General features: G+C 41.4%; 1 protein-coding gene across 3 annotated transcripts in view; it reads right to left on the reverse strand.

Moving 5' to 3' along the window:
• cdh24b (cadherin 24, type 2b) overlaps positions 1–20,963 on the reverse strand; it is a 206,492-nt gene that overhangs the window by 120,906 nt on the left and 64,623 nt on the right. For all 3 annotated transcript variants that reach the window (XR_013793491.1, XM_079568830.1, XM_079568829.1), the window contains exon 3: positions 3,531–3,825. Coding sequence is in view for 2 of the 3 variants with exons in the window: in XM_079568830.1 (XP_079424956.1) it covers positions 3,531–3,825 (295 nt within the window). In the remaining variant the exon portion in view is untranslated. The remainder of the gene's footprint in view (positions 1–3,530; positions 3,826–20,963) is intronic.

Consider the following 20,963-nt stretch of genomic DNA (forward strand, 5'->3'; position numbering starts at 1 on the left):
TCAGACCCGAATTAACACCTTTTTGAGTGACAGTGCAGGATTTTACAGGCAGTTGTGATGAACAGGTCTGAGCTCTTTTTAAACTCTGTATAGTCAACTATCAATGGAAGCGGCACATCATATAAAAAAAAGAAAAAGATTCTTGAGAATCGCTCTGTATTCAGACAAACTTGACGATGATACTAAACGAATTTTCAGAGAGAGTGGCAAAAACATGTATAAATCACTACTCTAGGTCAAACTTCATGGAAAAGAGAAGCTCGACAGTCTGAAAGGGGAGGCTTTTGAAAGTGATGTTTTGATACTGGATGAAAAAGCCTATCCTCGATTTCCCTGTAAATAACTGCAGCCTGGTTCGGACGTCAGTGTTCGTGTATAATAACACAGTGAAGCGCCGAAAGTGCAGGCGGAATTTACCGCCATTTAAAAATTCATTTTACCTAAAAAGCCTGGGCACAAAATGGTAATAGAGTGTGAAAGGCATCCAGGCAGCAAGAGCAGAGCATGTACTGAGATGACTGAGGTGCTGGAGCTGTCAAAGTCTATACACACATTAATATGCAGCGGATTTCACACATTAGTGCAAGTAACACGCCAAAAAGCACAGGTTATCTGCTAGCTTTAACATAATGGGCCACCAGTGTTGAGCAATAGCCTACGAAAGACTTCTTGTGCAAGACTATAAATGACTTTTAGGGGAATAATAATATTTGTAATAATAAATGTAACCGCACTGGGGGAACAAGTCCATATTTTAACCTACATTTCTAGTTCAATGTTATTACAAAATGGCTGCTCAATTAAAACTTGTTTTTGAACGAATGCTTTAATTAATTTGTTCATTTGCAGTCAAAATACACGGCACTAAATAATGTGAGATGGAAGATTTTAATTAGTTGTTAAAGTTGTTATTGTAGTCGGAGAAACTGTTCATCACCAGAAAAAAGGATTAGTATTTTATAGCAGCAGGATTATCTTGATCGAGATTTGCATGCATGTGACCTCGTGTGGCTGGTACAATGTCACTGAACTGCTTATTTTATTTAGGAACTGACGGTGTTAAGACTTGTGGTGAATTATGGAAGTTCAGCTTTTAGCAGCGCCATAGTAGGTCTAAGTGTGGGAGCATTAAACCTCATTCCCACATAGTGTTTAAAATACAGTGTCAGAACTTTTTAGTTGTTTTAGTTGTCCAATGGTTGACCAACTCAACATGTGTGTTTTCTTTGAGGCAACAGTCAGCAACACATCTTTTGGATTCACAGTATTTCTTCATTGCTGAGCAAAATGCCTTTAGACAATGCGCCCAGTGCGATAGAAATAATAAAAGATAGTGCGTGCCTGTGATCAACAGAGACATCTGTCATTAGGCTGTGGCGGGGCTGACCGCTGCTGGTACTTGAGTCTGATTAAACAGGCCCAGACACAGCAGCACATGGGTCTCTCTCCAGAGGTTCTTCTTTTCTATTGAGATGATGTTTTTAACCAATAACTCTGATTGTACCAGTGATTCAGGCCATGGTGGATTTGCGCTCCAATCTCGTAAGCTTGTGCACTTCTGTGTAAAGGTTACTTGGTGACAACAGAGTGTCCATGTCTGCTCTCTGCTGAGATCAGAAGACAACTCAGTCACTGCTTTGAGCCGGATCAGGTGGCAGATGGCTGTCACAAGTTTATTTAAGGATTCTACTAGAGCTGTACAAAAATGTCTAATCTAGAAAGAAGTCTTTGCAGCATTTTAGGGGGTAAAACAAATTCTATAAATTCGTAAGAGGATTTAAAACGTTTTGTTCTTGTAGAAACCAGGATCAAATACAGTATGTAAAATAATAATTTAAGCTCTTTTTGCCAGTTGTTTGTGACATAATGATGTGGCAACAATAAATTAAATATGTCATTAATCCAAATATAGTACTATGACTGGAACATGAATGTTATTTGACATTTTTCTTAAGTCATCATCTGTACTCTGCATTTGAAGTCTAGGCTGACACGCCTCATCCAAGATGGAATATCCAACAAGTTGAGAGGAGACTTTGAATAAACAGTGATCTTCTTTAGTGTCGCTGACAAAGCTTCTTGGATGAGAGGCAAAACGTCCAACATGTTAACTGCAAAGTACAGATGATTAAGGTTAAGGTTAAGGTTCACTTTGTCTGTCTTATGCATTTGACCCATCCTTCGATGTTGCTGGGGCAACCCATAAGGAGCAGTGGGGGACCGCATTGCAGTGCCTGGGGACCCATGTCCAGATGTGGAACCAGGCTGATGGTCAGAATCCCCTGGCTGGACCTATTGTGCATGTTTGACTGATGACTCAAGAACTCGCAGGGCAGCTCCAGCTTTGGCCAAGTGAAATTAAAAGGCTTTTTAATACCTATTTAATACCATGACGGTGAAATGTAGTGCCACTATCGCAGGTCAAATAATAAAAGTGATGTAATTAGCTGCTAGTGTAAGTACTAAGGTTAGCATAAACAAAAGCAGGTGGAAAGTTTGAAGAATGTATTTTCATGCAGAATTGGTTGGAAGTCATTTTGAAAGAGTGGGCATTGATCATGACAATGAGTAAACCAGGTCAGTATCATCTGTCCTGGGCAGAACCAGGGCAATAGGTCTAGGACTAAACCAGCTACAAAACATTATGGTGTGAACTGTGTCAGTGGAAGTAGCAGTGTGCAAACGGGACTCTGGAGGAGAGTGTCAACACGAAACAGGTGCAGTTCAACTGGTGCTACTGGGTGATCGTAATACCCACAATTGAAGCATTTGGACTTGGGACAGCGCAGTTCTCCACCTCTCACCTGGATATCTAGACCCACCGCTGTACCAGCATTTTAATTTGGTAACCGTGGCATCAACTGCATTTTGAAGTGGAGCAAATGCGAGCAAAGAGGAAGCACTGTAACCAATCAGCGATGTCGTTGCGATGTTATCAGCGGTCCTTAACTAATATTCGATAAATTACAAAACGTACCTATTGTTGATGTGTTTTTGGTCATTTACCACCGACTGTTGGAATGATTTTAAATAGCGCGGGTACATCACTTCACAAATGAAACATTAAAACCAAAATTATTATGTGACTAATTCGTATACAAGGATGAAGAAAACTCAAGACCCATAAGACTTTTTAATGCCTCATCTATACAACTCCTGAATGACTGAGAAATTACTGGGTTTTGTTTCATCGCAAAAAAAGGCCCAGTTTGACGACCGGCTGAAACGCATTGGCGCTCGCATCTCCTACCAGCCCTGTCACTACAGCGAGTCCTTCTAATTGGTTGATGCGTTGCGATAGTTGAACAAAAGTTGCGATAGTTGAATAAAAGTTCAGCTATCCCATCTCAAGCTTTTGCCGCTTTGACGCACTATGCAGTATACTCAAAACGCGTAACGTCCAACACACAAAACACTTCAAAACGCACAGTGCAAGACGCACAAGAAATGCCGTGAGATCTCTAAACACTCATAAACCAGACGCCAATGACGTGTTTGGTCTGAACGCAGCATGACTCGTGTTGCAGTACCTATATTCTCCATCTCGGGCACGGTGGCGATGTAAGGACCCTGGTCAAACACCGGCGGGTTGTCGTTGATGTCCTGCACCCGGATGATGAACTGGGACGAGGGCTCCAGGGCACGCTCGGTCTGTCTGTCTGTCGCCGTGGCAATGAGTCGGTACTCGTCCTTCTCCTCGCGGTCCAGCGGTTTGGTCACATGGATGTTCCCCGTCTTCTCGTCAATCACAAAGACAGAGCCCGCCCCCTCGCCTCTCAGTACATACTTAGTGCGTCCATCATTCCTGTCCATGTCGGTGTGCAGCTGCATGAGCGATGGGGGGGACACAGGGACCACACGAATGGGACGGGGAAATGTAGGGGAATAGACGAGAACAGAGAGAGAGGAGAAGAAAAGACAAGAGTAAACACAGTTAAAAATTAACTTTGTTTCTTTGAGACAAAACAAGCAGATTATCCTCCTCATGCCTCAAGGACATAATACATTTAACAGAAAAAACACAAAAGCACTGAGTACAATGCCTCGTCCTCACACTCTCTTCTCTCATTGTGTGAATATGGCTGTTCCTGAAGCATCGCAGTGAAGAAGGATCTAATCTCGATTATATCCAGAACACATGCTCCGCACGTCACTCTAAAGCCTTCTCACTTTGCAGCAGCAGTATATGGAGGAGCTTACTTTTCTGCATGCATGCATGGCTCAAGGTTTTTAATGAAAGGACCAAATCAAAGGTAATGAACAGTGGGCTAATCAATTATTCTGTAACAGGTATGTATGAGGGAGAGCAGAGGGTGTTGTGCAGGGACATGCTGTATCGATCCAGGCCTGTGCTGAGCCTTATTGGATGAGCTCCTGGTGGGATGGCAGAGCAGCAGAGCGCCTTGTGTCCTCTCATGCAGGGAGAGGTAATATCAGAGACTCCTCAGTGTCCTCAAACAGGAGACACACTCATTGCATCAAGATTCAATCTCATTACCCCACACTGACGTGAAACGAATGGCAAAAGTGTCCAAAAAAGAGACTGAAATTAGCCCCGCTCATGGAAGTGTGACATTGAGACTTGAGACTGACTGGAGCCGGGGAGCGATGCCTTTAACTGAGGGAGCATTGTTGCATGGCAACAGCTAAGCACATTTGCTAAATGAAATGAGAATGGATACTGTGAATCGAAATGTTCATTTACTTTGAAGATAGCCATTTTTCACGGCAGGAAATAACAGGACATCCAGGGGGCAAATGATCTGAAGTTGAAAAGGTTGTTTGTAGCTATGAGGCTGAGAACCAGAATCATAATATATATATATATATATATATATATATATACAGACCACAGATGTTAAGAGGCGAAAGCTCCTAACCATGCACGGAGGGTTCCACCCCAAATCCAGCTCCTCTGAGACTGTACACTAGCCGTAAGGAAGGAGGCCGAGGACTAGTGAGTGTGAGAGCCACTATCCAGGATGAAACATCCAAGATCCATAAGTACATCAAGGACAAGGCTCCAACAGATAACGTGCTCAGTGAATGTCTCTGACAATGGGGAACAGAAGATGAGGTGCTGGAGGTTCCGACATGGGAGGACAAGCCCCTGCACGGGATGTACCACCGAAACATAACTGAAGTGGCGGATATCAAGAAATCCTACCAATGGCTAGACAGAGCAGGACTAAAGGACAGCACAGAAGCACTCATCATGGCAGGCCCAGATCTATCACACCAGACAAGGCCCCAGGTGTAGACTATGCAAAGAGGCCAATGAGACAATCCAGCACATGCTGCAGGGTGGAAGATGCTAGCAGGGAAAGCTTACATGGAGCGCCATAACCAAGTGGCTGGTATAGTGTACAGGAACATCTGTGCAGAGTATGGGCTGGAAACCCCAAGGTCAAAGTGGGAAACACCTCCAAAGGTGGTGGAGAATGACGGACAGAATGGTAATGGTGAACCAACCGGACATTGTGGTGGTGGACAAAGAGCAGAGAAAAGCCGTTGTGGTCGACATAGCAATACCAAGCGACTTCAACATCAGGAAAAAGGAACACGAGAAACTAGAGAAATACCAGGGGCTCAGAGAAGAGCTGGAGAAAACCTGGAGGGTGAAGGCATCAGTGGTGCCCGTTGTCGTTGGGGCACTCGGGGCAGTGACCCCCAAACTGGAGGAGTGGCTCCAGCAGATCCCAGGAAATACATCAGACATCTCGGTCCAGAAAAGTGCAGTTCTAGGAACAGCAAAGACACTGCGTAGAACCCTCAAGCTCCCAGGCCTCTGGTAGAGGACCCGAGCTTGGAAGTAAAAGAGAGACCGCCCGCGGAGGGTGAGGAAGAGTTTTTATATATATATATATATATATATATATATATATATATATATATATATATATATATATATATATTAATCTAGAACCACTCAAGTTAAATGAATAAAGAAATCAAAATGCAACAGAAATGACAACAAATGTAAATGTAATGCACTACATAAGTCTTTATTGGGTCACTAAGCTATGTTACAAGCTATTCCAGAAAACGACCTCAAACAACTGTGCCCTCTTAAGCCTTACATTTACATAAGCAAAGTGGCTGTGGTCAGCTCCCAGCAAAATGTCTTAAACTGCTTCGGAGGCACAACTTCCATTTGCATGTTAATGAAAGCATTTATTAGAGCATTTAATTCTAAATAGCTATGTAGCTAAGTACAGTTTTCTGCTTTCCTTGAACGCTAACTTTAGATTTTTGTTATCCCTCGGGGTGTAGCCTGCAAGTGTAGTGTAATGGTTTTAACATGCCTCAATGCCCTGCAATGGAGATATGTTTATCAATCAATTGGGCAAACCTGGCCCAACAGAGGCTCCAGCAAACAAACATTATTTGACTTTCTCACTTTAAAAATGCACTGGCAAAATAAAAACCTCATCAAATTATAATCTACTATAACATTAACTGGGGCATTTACAGATGAGTCGACTATTCCACTACTGCGGCACTAGTCGACCTCATTTTAGACACGTCGACTCGTCGTGTGTTAATCTCTTCCTCCCTCTCTCTCTCTCTATCTGCCTAGTTTTAACATTAATGTCAAGGGTGGAACATTTTACGTGTTTCGGTGGGACACTAAACAGGGTTACACCTAGTTAACTAGTGACGAGTTGTTTTTGCCGGTCAGCCTTAACTTTCAGTTAGGAAAGAGGTAGGAAAAGAGGAAACAATCTACGCAATGATCCTGGAGGCGCAGGTAACACTGAGCATTGCCTAAAATCTAAGTTCAAAACTAGGAAATGAAAATAAGCCACGTTATTCCTCCGCTGTCAATATGATGACGTCATCACATGACTAGTCGAATTTAACTATATTGACAAATAAGTCGATCGATTAAAATCTATATCGGTAACTTTTTTTTCTCATGAATGTATTTATGTAGACAATATTGTTACCAATCTAGAACAATCTCGTATTTTGCTTTGTCTTGATTATTTCTATTTCAAGATGTGGTGGCCCAGGGACATGTTTCAAGTGTTTACATCTCCGCGAGCCGCTACGCCAACGCCCTCCTCTCACACAGCAGCATCTTAGACTTGAAGCCATCCGGGACCAATTGACCCAAACGTTCTGCTGGTCAGGACCACCTGGGGAGCCCGGTTCCAGAGTCTCATTAACCAAAAGCCATTAACAATCAAAGTCTTAACAGCCCCGCGGCTTAACGAGAGGACTTAACGAGCGTCCTAATGAAGCCCCGGTCATCATTACCACAGTGAGCGCTGGCCTGGCTGATTGAAAGCACTGCTCCGAGCCATTCTGCGGGACAGTCCCGCCTTAGGAAACCAAATCCATTTAAGGGAGACTTCTCACCCTTATCTGCCCCTACCCAGAATTCAAAAGGAAGGTTGAAGGAAATAATTGTTATGGATATTTTTATAGGCAAAGGTGGCTCTACTTTGGAATATCGAGTTTTGCCCACCTGTCGCGCAAAGATATTTAAAATAAATATATATAAACCCGAACAATATCATTTTTCAAATCTCTTTAGTTTGATTCATAAAAAATCTCATAACCCCTCGCTTCATATCCCCTGATACGCCATCTCATACCTCAACAGCAAAACAATAACAATGCACCGGCCACAAAACCCAAATTCACCAATGTGTCACCTTTGCTTAGGGAGGGGACCACTTCTATTTTCACTCCCACATGTTTTCAGGGCACCGCATGGCTTTTCCCAAGTCCTAAATCTCTTCAATTACTTATATTATCATAAGGTAATATGCTTATACTCTTATACTCAATTTCACATTTTTGCAATCACCATAAATCACCAAACGATGAGGAAAACCACTCTGTGCCAACCTCTAAATCACCGGAATAACACCACGTACACAATTTTGCATTTCTGCTGCTCAATAAATCATGAAAACACTGTATGAAAAGTGTTTTTTTTTTACAGTCATACATTAGGCTAATGAACGTGGCTGTTTCTCCCACTGCCAATTCAGCATGTGTGGTCTGACAGTATAAACTCCACTACAAAAATAGTTGGCCCAGTGTAAATCGTATACAAACAGATCACAATCCTATTAAAATGTCATATATTCTGAATAGAAAAAGTCGGTAGCAAAACAGGCCAACAATACATTTTTTGCCTGGCAGACAGAGGTTAAACCATGTCAAATCACAAACTTTAAAAATTTGGCCCAAAGTTACAGGTGGGCTAAGCCTCATGAGGATTTAAGCGTTGCTCTCCACATTCAACTCCTAAAAAAATCAAGCATTCTTCGAGAGTACATGTCAGGTTCAGCCCTACGTATCCCCCAATCACCGCTACAAGGAAAAGGGAAAGTACTTCATCGGCTGTGTGGCAACTTCAAAAGACTCCCAAGACTCTGAGACAAGTGCAAATCCAACAGGCAGCTCCAAACTTCAGAACCAGACTTGAAGAGAGGAAACGCTGGCAGCTGGGAGTTAGCCAGCTCTTTTATATCAGTCAAGATCCAGCGGGGCAGGGGTGAGAGGGTCAGCCAATCGATTTGGAGCAGGCCCACAAAATTCACAGAAATTTCACAAGAATGATCAGGGGAATATAGAAATGAAATTACTTTTGGAGTGAGTTCAGAAAGACGTGTCAACAGAAGGCATGTTTGTGGGTGACAGTAAGGTTGTCTAAGTTGCTGTACACTGAGCAAGCAAAAGATTATAACAACTAACAAGAAAATAAGGGATGCAATAGGCAGGGGGGGGAAAAACTATCTTAACCCTTTTATTCATGAGTTTCATCAACCTACCACAGTTAGTTTTCAAGTTATGTAAAGAAATGTACCATGAATTTAGCCAGACATGGGTCTTTTTCAAACTTCAGAGAAAACAGGACGTTGAGAGCGCGACACATCCCTGCTGATTGGTCAAATGCCACAGAGGTGGGATCTGTGATGTAGGGTGATCTCTTCTGATTGGCTGAGTGAGGACTATATGCTTCTTTACCTTACAGTTGTGCAGCAGTCAGTCAGCAGTCTTTACATGTCAAGTGTGCGGAAATGACCAAAAATAGTCACTTGCCCTATATGGAGTTAATGTTGATGTGTTAACAGTAATACTATATGCCGAGATTGACACAGGATAAAATGTGATGGCAACTGGGCCTATGCACCTCCAGAACTACTGCTGATGAGTGTGGTCATAATGTTTTGGCTAAGTGATGTAGATTTCAGTATTAAAGAAACGAAAACACAGTCAAGAGGTAAAGTGAAGAATTCATACTTTAATACCACTTAAATCTAGTTGAGGCTCTCTTATCTAAGAGTGCGGCTGTAGTGAGAGAGAGGTGTGATGTCTGCAGGTCTTGGCTTGGCCTGGTTCAAGCTGCTCTTGGCACTTTCATTGTGCCGAGAGGACAGCGAGCCCAGGCGTGACTGAGAATAGATGAGTGTCCGCATCACTGTGTGTCTGTGTGGCAAGTGCGTAGTCTCCTGCAGAGCCAACCTGGAAAGAGGAGGAGCGCTTTTGAAAAGATGCCAGGGAGGTTCACAGCGGTTCATGGAGCACCACACCAAGCTCAGGCCAAGAACTTCACAGAGACCAATAATTAAAGTCATCAGTGTCTGAGGTCGGGAGCTGTGAAGTGATCAACTCTATTAGTCCTGCTCTGTCCTCCATCTGGAGACACTCATCCCAGCAGGGCGAGAGACAGTGCAACACGGAGCAACCTGTGGTGCTTCTTTAGGTCTTTAGATACTTCAGATAATAGGGCCACTATTAAGTCCTATGCTTTCAAATGGCTTTATATCCATCCGTCCATTCTTTTTCTTTTGCATTATCCGGGGTCGGGTCACGGAGGCAGCAGTCTGAGCAGAGATACCCAGACTTCCCTCTCCACGCACAGCTTTTCTGGGGGCGGATCCCGAGGCGTTCCCAGGCCAGCTGAGAGACTAAGAGACAGAGTGTCCTGGGTCATCCCGGGGGCCTCCTCCCAATGGGACATGCCCGGAACACCTCCCCAGGGAGGCGAACAGGAGGCATCCGAATTAGATGGCGGAGCCACCTTAACTGGCTCCTCTCGACGTGAAGGAGCAGTGGCTCTACTCAGTGCTTTCTAAGGTGACTGAGCTCCTCACACTATGACTTTATATGGCCTTAGAAGAAGAAGAAGAAGATCTTTATTTATATAGCGCCTTTCACAGACATAGTCACAAAGCGCTTTACATGAGACAATTGTACATTCACTCCATACTCGGTGGTGGTTTCCCCTTTTGGGAGACTGACAGAAGAGCTTTCGTGACTGCACACGTCTCCGCCAACGGTCCCTCTGACCACCACCATACATTCACTCACACAAATCATTCATCCTGGCCTATTGTACATGTTTTTAGTGGTAGGGGAAACCGGAGTACCCGGAGGAAACCTACGCAGGGTTATAACTTAAAATACTTTCTACAAAATACCTACAGGACTAAATTGTGATTAATTGAAGATGTTAAAAATAAAAGCCAGCAGAGAGTGCAAAACTTTCAGGGTTGGGAGTTAGGATTAAATATGATGGATTATTACTGAAACTAAACTAAACACTGTTACATGTTTAAACTTGGTTTCGACTTGAGTTTGAAATTGGGTTTCAAGTAAACTGGAATATGTATTAATTTACTGACATAAATTATAGTGTTTAATGCAATGGCACATCTTTAAATGGCTAATCACAAACTCGGTAAAGCTAAGAGTACCATTGGAAGTATTGTATGCTGGTAGTGCTTTTAAGCAATTGCCATATCCATTTTGTGAGTTACACTCTTTCTTTTCAGCACTATGGCTTCCTCTGTCCACATTAAACTAAATTCACAGATATGTCATCTTGTGTGTGGCGATGACTGGGAAGATACATGATCTGACAGAATAAGCTGTTGAACACCGGTTTAAGCTTCTCCCTAGACGTACAGTCAGAAGGTTCAGAAGAAACACATCCTGAAGCAATAGGAGGTGGAAAATCTCAAATCCCACACATAACAGGAAACCCATTTTGACTCAAAACCTGATTTACAACTCTATACTTGATCCTCACACAAAGCACCATTTTAAATGTGTTATTCAGAAAACTGTTATGCATTGTAGAATGATGGTCATCTAGTTCAGAGGGAAATGGTACAACTATTGAGAAACAATGTAGAATCAGTTTTACCTTGAGACATCTGTGGAAATAGTTGGCCCTATCTCGGAACAGCGCATTAAGCAGTATAACATCATATTTGAACTGACACTGACTAAAAAACTGATGAATGTTGAACGACAAACCAGAGGCTATATATCAATTTTCAACCTTCTGCCTTTCTGAGAGGCAATCACATGTCTACTTATATCTTTAAGAACTTCTAAAGAGCTCATCATAAGCGTGCATAAACAGCTAAAAGTGCATTTACTTGCCAGAGTAATCAGAGCAGACATGCATAGCAAAACACCTTTCTATTTCACGGAAAGTCTCAAACACAAACTCCCGCAGCGAGAGAAGAAGAAACGAGCCGGTCTCCAAGGAGCATTTGTTAAAGCTGAAGACAAACCTTTGTTCTGAGACAACTTCAGAAACGTGTCTCAACTTTCAATCAAACCTATTCTCTCAGCAGGCATTAAGAGGAGCGGATATAGGGATGTGTGGGGACCCGTGTTTTGTAAAGCAAAATGTCACACAGTCAGCGGTACAGGAAGGGACGTGTGTCGAAATTGAAAGGGGGGGGAAAGTTGCTAAAATAAATGCTGATAGGGTCGCACACAAATAGCAGCACATAAAAGCCTTACAAGTATTAGACCATAACTCAACAACTTATGATTCAACAAGAAAGAAGAATCCATAAGCACGTATAATTATGCAAGATATACTGAAAAGGTTCAGCTTATTTGCCCGAGGATCTACCCAGAGGAACTACATAGAAGTTGGAAGGGGAACATTAAAATATAACCCTTGTAAAATCTACTTCAGTAATGTACAGAACAATATAAATGCAAATGAAAGCACCGTTCTTTAACTTAATGACTGTCCACTTGACACGTTTATGAAAACAGTCAACTTGCACTTTTCCTCTTGCATTTGTCTACAGGCACTTTGAATGCACATGTGGGTCGTGTTAATCGTTTAGTATTGATCGGGCATTGATTGTGAATCGGAGATAGGTTAGCGTCATGGTAATCCACTTGTGGCGTGAACACGTTGCTCACTTCATGTTTGATCTAATTCCAGTTGTCTCCTGAGGGCACATTGTCTGGCCTTCATCTCTTATTCATCATTATTGGACTTTTTCTTTCTGCCACAGCTGAAGCTTAATACATCTCACCACAATATTCCCCTCATCCACGATATACTGTAGTATGTATTATTCAGGACAAAACTGAGCTGTTAGCTTCCAAGTATGCAAATCCTTCTTTTGATTATCATAATCAGCTGATGCGCGGGAGAGGCAGAGGGATTGTGTGCGGCTTGTCTGGGCACTGGTATGTGTTTTATTGCTTTGGTGATCCACTTTGGTGTGGGGTGGACTTCAACATCATATTTTTAGCCGTGGGAGATGGGCTTGGAAAAGGCCACTGGAGGCTTAACTCAGTGGTGTACGTTTAAAAGGGCAAATCGCCCGCATATATGCCAGCGCGTGCCGCCACACAAGAATGAATTCTGCCAATGCAAACCAATTGTTAGTGTGGGGGGATGGAGGTGAATGTGTGTGAGCACAGTGGGCAGGTTTGGGCTGACTGTGTAGCTGAGACACAGCTCTGATAAGGTTAGCTTCGATACAAAGTAAGAGTTATAGAGTGGCGCTTGTAAGACTTCCAGTTCTAAAAACAAAAAAACTTTGCTTTTATACTAACAGCCTTTTTTATTTACTTGTTTATTTTTCCTTTTTAACACAACAGATGTCTATGGAGAATACCATTTTATATTTATTATTCATTGAAGCAATTTATTTTGGGAAGTAGCATCTAAAGTTGGTCGAGTGTACTCTGCTATATCTAAGGTAATGGGCAACATTAAAGAAATCCACAACAAAGAATAATAGCATAGTGCAAGATACAAAGAGCATAGGGTCAAAAAAACAACATTTAAGATACAGTTTGAAGTGAAATGTGAAATTTTCAACAAGGTCAAAGGCGAACGCTGAATAATAAAAGACGATATATTATGGGCTAAATTAACTTTGTGTCAAACATGTTTTTTTCACAAGGTCAGTCTAACAGATAAAAAGAACACCCTGTTTATTGGGAATTAAGTGCTCTATCTGTCTCAATATCTTAAGTGGTTATTTCAGTGACTGTGGCCATAAATACTACAGAGTCTCATTAAAACATTCAGTGTTCATTTTCAAAAGGGGATATGAGACCATTCCCAAAGGTTTTCATGAATGTAGTAGATGCATCTACAGTATGTATAGAAAATGTAAATCAGTCCTCTACAACACCAACAGGACTGTATGTATGTGACATGTTTAGTCTGTATTCATAATTGAGTGATCATATTGGAATTACACGTTATGTCAAATTAATACCATGATTTATTTACCATATTATCCTAAGAGGACAGCAGTGAAATGAATCTCTGAGCTATAGCAAACTATAAATGTGGGAAAATATATTTATTTCTATTCATCATCATAAGCCAAGACATGGCCAGTGCCCACAGGCCTCACGACAGCATTGTCCCAATAAGTAATTAACCAAACAAGGGACTTTCAAGAGTAAATGTTCCATCTTTATAGCCACCATTGCTTTAAAAAAAAAATGAGCAAAACATTGCAGCTACTAAAAAAAAAAAAAGTCTATATTACTGGGTGCCTGCAACTTTCAGGGCGTGAAAGCATAGAGAGTGCTATATGCCTTGTGAGAATCTCGTTTGCTTCTTGTGATAGTTTTTTCTCCATCTCTGCCACCTCGTCCATTAGGTGTCACCTCTCTCCGACACCCTCTGTCCTCTTGTGGCCAGAGGCTTCTCACTTTCTGATGCTCCCTTCTCTCTACTCTGACCTCGCCACGCCGCTGCGATGCCCCCATTAATCTCCGCTGCCGCTGTGCACGCGCCTACCACAAGAATCACTTTTCTGTAGAAATATTCTAATTGTTTCAATAAATCTAGCACCTTAGCAGAGATTAGACCCTAAATTATTCACAAAGATGAAAATGAAACACAACGTGCATATTTCTCGCTAAATCTTGATAGCTTAAATTCTCTAATTTAGTCTTGCCTGAAGGCGGTAACACCTCTTGGACCAAAGTGCATTTGCATGTCAGTGCAATAACAGTGGCGATCTGGTGATTTGCCTGCGGCGATGGAAACAGCAAACATTCAAGACTCCCACAGGAGAACGGAGTCAAGAGTCAGCTGATTTAGATGTTTACTACTTTTGCTTTATAGCGCATTCATTTTCTTCTTGGAGTTTGCAATGGCTACTTATGTCACCTTTTTAACCTTATGTACGTTGATGCAAAAGGTCAAAAAGACACAAAGATACCGCTTATACAGTATCTTAATGTATTTTCTACAGTTTTCATGTTGTCCAACACAGCTCCTGTATATAAATCATAGTCGGCGGTCAACATGTAAAGCAAGTACTCAACGCAAGCACTCGCAGAGAAAAAATTCAAATTCTGTATTCAAATGATTATTTCAGAGAGAAAGTGCCATCCATGGAGTGTTATTTTTTTGGTTTCATTGCTTAGAATGTGGCACTTTCTCAGAATCCCTCTTCTGAAAAAGCACAAAAAATTCAGAAATCACTTTTCTTTACATTAGTCGGTAAAATAAATGTGCACTTTTGTGCACATCTAAAAATGTGTTGGGTAGGAAAAAGAAGAAAGACTGAACAATTACAGACTCCATGCAGTTGAAATAAAGTGATTAAGAATTTATTCTTAGACATAACTATGTTTGTCACCTTCATGTTTAACGGCTATATCTTTGCAAAAAAACAAAAATAAGATGCGCCACCACGGGGTTAAGAGCAGCATATCACATTTTCAAGGAAGATTTCAAGGATAGTCATTAATTGATGTTGATCAGATGTAACTGCTGCCAAGAGTGCTGGACGGTGATGGAAGGAAACCTCAAAAGCTCAGTATACAAACTTGTTTGGTCTAAATTTAAAACGTGGCATGGGACCATATAACTTCTGTCAAATCGGGATTTTGTCCTTGCCGGGAAAATAGTGAGGCAAGCCAACAAATGAGCAAAATAGAATATATTCCATTTGACTTCCAGTGTGTAGTTACATCTTATATTAACAGAGTGATACTTTCTTACAAATATTAGATTGTTAGCTGTAGTGTGTACCATCACTTGTAATTGAATCTTAATTATTTATAAAGTGCAATATTATATGCAAAAAAAAAAACTTCTGTCTATAGGAGCATTGTTGTGTATAAAAACTGCAGACCCTTTTTAAACCGCTACAAATGTGATCTGAAATGCCTGCGATTCTTGTATTCAGGCTTGATTCAAATGTTAATGCATAATGTTAATAATAGACAGTAAACTGAATCATGATCTTTAAACATAAATTACAAGGCTTACCGCAATATTTGTCAGAAGGAAATTGCATGGAATCATGTTTGTAACCGTAACCCACGTCCTTGGCAGTAATAGTTCTGTTCCAGCATGGGAGTTGCATCTACAAAACAGTGGTGTGTGTCCTGACAGCAGACAGAGACGCTCGCCAACAGGGGCTAAATGTGCACTCATGTATTCCAGTGTGACAGCTAAAGGATGTGTCACCTCACAGCGTTCCTCTTGCCTTCCTCACACTTGCCCTCTGCTCCCTGACTCAGAGGGCTCCACGGGGGACGGCAGAGAGCACGGGCCGGGCCAATGCATAAATATTAGCTCAAGGTCGTGGTCACATAGCTCACACGGGGCTATGCATAATCATGACTGCACCGCTACGCTGCTCTGCACTGCATTCGCCACCTTCTGACATAGTTAGCCCCTGAAGAGTTAACGAAGGCCCGTAATGCCCCAATTTGTGCCAAGAAAGACACTTTTGGTTTGCAAAGGTTAGATAGATATTACGATGATTGACACATGAAGTAAAAAGCACGGATATCCCCAAAACACCTGGTGCTGCGATGAATTTAGTCAATAAGTAAACGCACATTATTTTTCATGCTGAAGGAATACCTTGGTGTCCCCCTTGAGGAGCTGTAGGAAGTGTCTGGGGTGAGGGAAGTTTGGGACTCTCTGCTGACAATTTCTTATGTGTGGGTAGGGCTGCTCGATTATTGAAAAAACAATAATCCCGATTATTTTAGTCATAATTGAAACCACAATTATTCAAGCGATTATTTGTTGCCTTTAAAAAAAAGCCTATCTTTATTTTATTTATTTATTAATCAAAAAACTATGCTGAATATTTTCTGTTTTCTGAACAGTCATAAAAGTACAAATGATTTCAAATATGCCTCGATTGAGGAGAGGTCTCTGTTTCACACCTGCCCCCTGCTGGCCAGCCCTCAAACCTGCGCGAGTAAACTGAGCAGCGCGGCCTGATGACATCATCACACAGCGCTGTTTGTTTTTATGTCAGGCAAAAGCATGAGCCATGGCACGTGATATGTGAAGGGAAAATACATTCCCAGTGGCATGAAATAATGCAAGTTTGCTTTGCTTGAGAAGATGATCATCCTCATCATCAACCAAACATTTACTAAAACTACTACTATTTTTTGTATTATTATTATTTCTTTTTTTCTTTTTGGAATGCATTGTGCTGAAGTGCCGTTTTTCTTTTCTTTCTTTTTTTTTTTATGCAAATTTTGTAATAGTTTAGTGTAATAATCAAAATCGTAATCGAATTTCGATGAATTGCACAGCCCTATGTGTGGGTCAAGCTTGCTCTACATTTTATGTAGACTTTTGACAGGGAAAAAAAGGAAATCTTATGCGTTCTGATCTTTGTATTAGGGCCGTCTTCTGATGCCTTTAAATATTAGAATGAACTGCAGGAGTTTCATGCTCCTTTACAGATAGACCCACTTGCTCCTTACATCTGGGAGAACAATGCTTTATATTCAGATGCTCACTTTGCTGATTTGTTCGACATTATCCCGAGATGAAACCGGCGATGTAAGCAGGGAAAAGAGATTGGGGGGAAAGAAAATAAAAAAAGCTTCCTACATTTTTTTTGTGTGCCCACTTTGAATTCCGTCTTTAATAGACTCCACAGTGACTTCCTCCCGTAGCCTTGCTCCCTTAGTCATCCTTTCTATTATTTTCCTCTATGTGATTCTGTGGCCACTCATGCTCAAGCACCCTCCACAAGGGACATCCAATAAAATGGTATTTAACTGAGCTTTCCATCCTCCGACTATCTCTCTCGTACTTTTTGCAGCGTTTTTCTTCCCTTGACATTCCATAGCTAGTGCCACCGATTCTCATCTTCTTTTTCTTTTGTTATGCTTCTCTCCCCCAGCTCTTTGGGCCTTAGCAGAGATCGGGGTCAGCGTCAAAAATGCCTGTGATCTCTTGGTTCTTTTTCCTTAACTGGCTCGGCGCTCTTCCAGCCTCTACCAGTTGAAGCCTATTAACCTTTTCCACACCTCGTTCTTTTTTTAATGCATTTTCTTCTCGCCCGTATTCAATGGCTCTGTTTCAATGGCTCTGTATTAGTGACAGACCCAGCATTGTGTATCGTCTTCATGCCTTCACATCACACTTCCATTGTCTCGAATGGTATCCTAAGCTTATGTCTCAATATTATAGGGGCCTTCTCGATAGCCATCAGAAATGTGCATCTTAATTTATGGTTGTTTATCTCTCTAAAACATAATTGTGTTGAATAAACTAAAGTGCAGGGGGGGGGAAAACATATTTTTGAAACTTGTCACAGTCTTCACTTGACACTCTTCATGTCTCTGAAGATGAGACTTAAATGGGACTTTTCTGGTTAAATGAAAGTCAATAGTTGACTAAAGTGATTTTTTGTTTTGTTTACAGAATACTCCAACTCTAAATCTGGCTCAAGCTCAAGCCCTTCTAATTGTAAGCGTAGATTCATACATTACATTTGCAGGTGGCAGTCGAAGTGCTAACATTATCAATAAAGCACTCAATGAGTCTGTTAATTATATATTTCTACAGGTCCCGGGGCTAGGGACCTCTTTTTAGCTCAGTTTTTTTAGAGTAATTATCAACCATGAATGCTCAAGAATAATAATCAGAAAGTTAAGTATAGTCCTCTCAGGGAATTGTTCTGCATTGGTGGTGTCAGAAGATGAAAGCGTTTAATTAGAGTTGGATACTGATGTGTGTTTTATATTCACACGATGATGTAACAGAGTGTCTTGTGTGACAAAGACAAAAATGTGAATGCGGTAGTATAGGCATTTTTCACTAATTATGAATTATTTATGCCCCAGCTGATGATAATGTTATGCAAATGATAATGATAGCTTAGGCTTCTTCCCTGTTGCACTCTGGAGTCTGCCGATTTACACAGATCTGTGCACTTAATATTAAGGGGGGGGGGGAAGGACATATGATCAGGCTTAACATTATGACGACTAGAAGGTTGGAGGTGAGGACACCTGTGAGTTTAGCCATCATTAAGCAATAAACTTCAGCTCTTGTTGATGTGTTACTTAAAGGTGCACTATGCAACTTTTTAGATGAAAAAAATATATTTTGCGCGCATTTGATGACTCTTTAATGACTCAGTGGCTTTATGGGTGCAGCATGGCACCTTTCCTTTCCTTCACAGTGGCCTCTATGACGCTCCAGGATCAAATATCTTTAGGGGTTTGTACAAGAAACTGTCCAGAAACCCCAAAACAAGTGATTCTGGAGCGTCATAAAGGCCACTGTGAATGAAAGGAAAGGTAACATGCTGCACCCATAAAGCCACTGAGTCACTAAAAGGTCAAATACACGCAAATATCAAGTCTTTTGTTTCACATAAAAAGTTACATAGTGCACCTTTAAAAAACAGTATGAGCCAGATTGTCCAAGTGCGCATGGCATATCCTGCCTGAGCATCATGAGTTTGAGTCCTGGTTCTAGTAAGCTGCTAAAATGCATCGGTTTTATATAGCGCTTTTCTGGACACTCAAAGACGCTTTACATTGCACTATTCATTCACTCCATACTCGGTGGTGGTAAGCTACTATTGTAGCCACAGCTGCCCTGGGGTAGACTGACAGAAGCGAGGCAACCAGTCTGCGCCATCGGCCCCTCCGACCACCACCAACCACTCACTCACTCACTACATTCGCTAGGCTTCCTGGTGTTACCAAACGGTCTCCCATCCAAGTATCCAGGCCCTTCCCTGCTTAGCTTCCAAGGTCTGACGGGATTGGGCATAAAAGTATCATGCTCATTTTCATGCCCTTTTATGCACTGCTTTTCAACTCAAACGCCTATGAGCCAAAAAAGATATAAAAAGACAAGCATAAGGATTACAGCGATTCTGGTCAAATTTGTAGCAACTGCACAACTGGGTAAGTGAATGTAGCTAGTGTCGTGGTCGCTATTATCTACCGAAAAACAGTGAGAGAAGAGTCGCAGTTACTCATACTGACGCCACAAAAATTGTCAAAATGATACGCCTGTTTGGTTTACATAAGCTTGTAGAATTCGTCATTTAAAAGAGAGCTGGTAAAAGAAAGCTGGTCAGCGCCACATATTTTCCCCCTTAATCCACATACTGCTGAGCTGCGTTTTGTCTAGCAGTAAAGTAAAGGGGAAAAAATTATGTTTCTTTCACACTTGCCTTTGCAATCACTTGAAACGCCATTAAGATCCATCTGACAGCAGCAATTAAATTCACAATTATCACGGGACAGCCACAGTGAGGCTTAAAAAAATATAGTAGCAGCAGCAAGGTCTGAGAGTTCAAGTGCAAATATGTGCACGTGCGTGTGCACAGGAAAGAAGAGCTGTGTTGATGGAGAACACTTGTGATTACACTATCCATACACAAGAAAACATTCTCACACAAGCAGAGGAGACTTAAGATATATCTAAAATCCTATCCTATCCCGTTAGTATCAGGTATGCTGCTGGTGATTTTATAATAGTGGATGTGCCGTAAGCTTAATGCCGTTATTCACAAACGCTTTTCTTTGTTTTTCAAACACTATTTAGCAGCAGCTCACTGAAGACATTATAATATGGATGAAAACATGGGATTACTATTAAAAAGTCGTTCCTGAAACGACAGTCCTGGGAAGTCGAAACCATTTCTGGTGACTATATGGTGAAGCCCATTGAAAAAATGTCAGGCAAAGCCGTAATCAGCAAAAAACTTGTTTTGTTTAAAACATAATTCCATATGTGCTCATTCATAGTTGAATGTCGTCAATGAGAATCTATCATGTAAATAGTCTTGAAATAAAAGAAAAAAAAATACATTAAAAAAGCGTTTCCAATCTTTTGTATGTATCAGTAAGCATGGACCAACTGTAGTATTTCTTTTGCACACATCTCATTGTATCATGAGATGTGTGCGGAAACATAACACAAAACAGTTCTTTGCACATTTTTGGTGAGTATTTACTCTCACAAAAGAACCCTTCTCTGTTTTGCTCCCAATTAGATCCAGTCCCACAAAGACAGCCGTGTTAAACCTGTGGAACCTGATACAGCTCTCATCTATTTGTGCAAATCCTGTTAGATGAGGAGAACCTCATGATCAATGTATGGACTGATTTCAGTGTTTGCATGCTGTAAAAAGTGAGAATCTGTAACAGCTACGCTGACGACATACAGGTCTATATCTCCACAACATCCATAGACTCCAAAATCCACTCCACCCTCACCCACTGCTTAAGTGAATTTAAAAACCTGGATGAAACACAATTTTCTCAAACTAAACAATGACATATCCACTCAAATCTTCTACCGTCACTCCGTCCCCACTCGTCTGCAACTTTGGTATTCTCCTCAACCCCACTCTTTCTTTCGAACCCCACATCAAGCAAATAACCCAGACTGCATTCTTCCATTT

The sequence above is a fragment of the Gobius niger genome, assembly GCF_951799975.1.
Source record: "Gobius niger genome assembly, chromosome: 13".
NCBI classification, from domain to species: domain Eukaryota; kingdom Metazoa; phylum Chordata; class Actinopteri; order Gobiiformes; family Gobiidae; genus Gobius; species Gobius niger.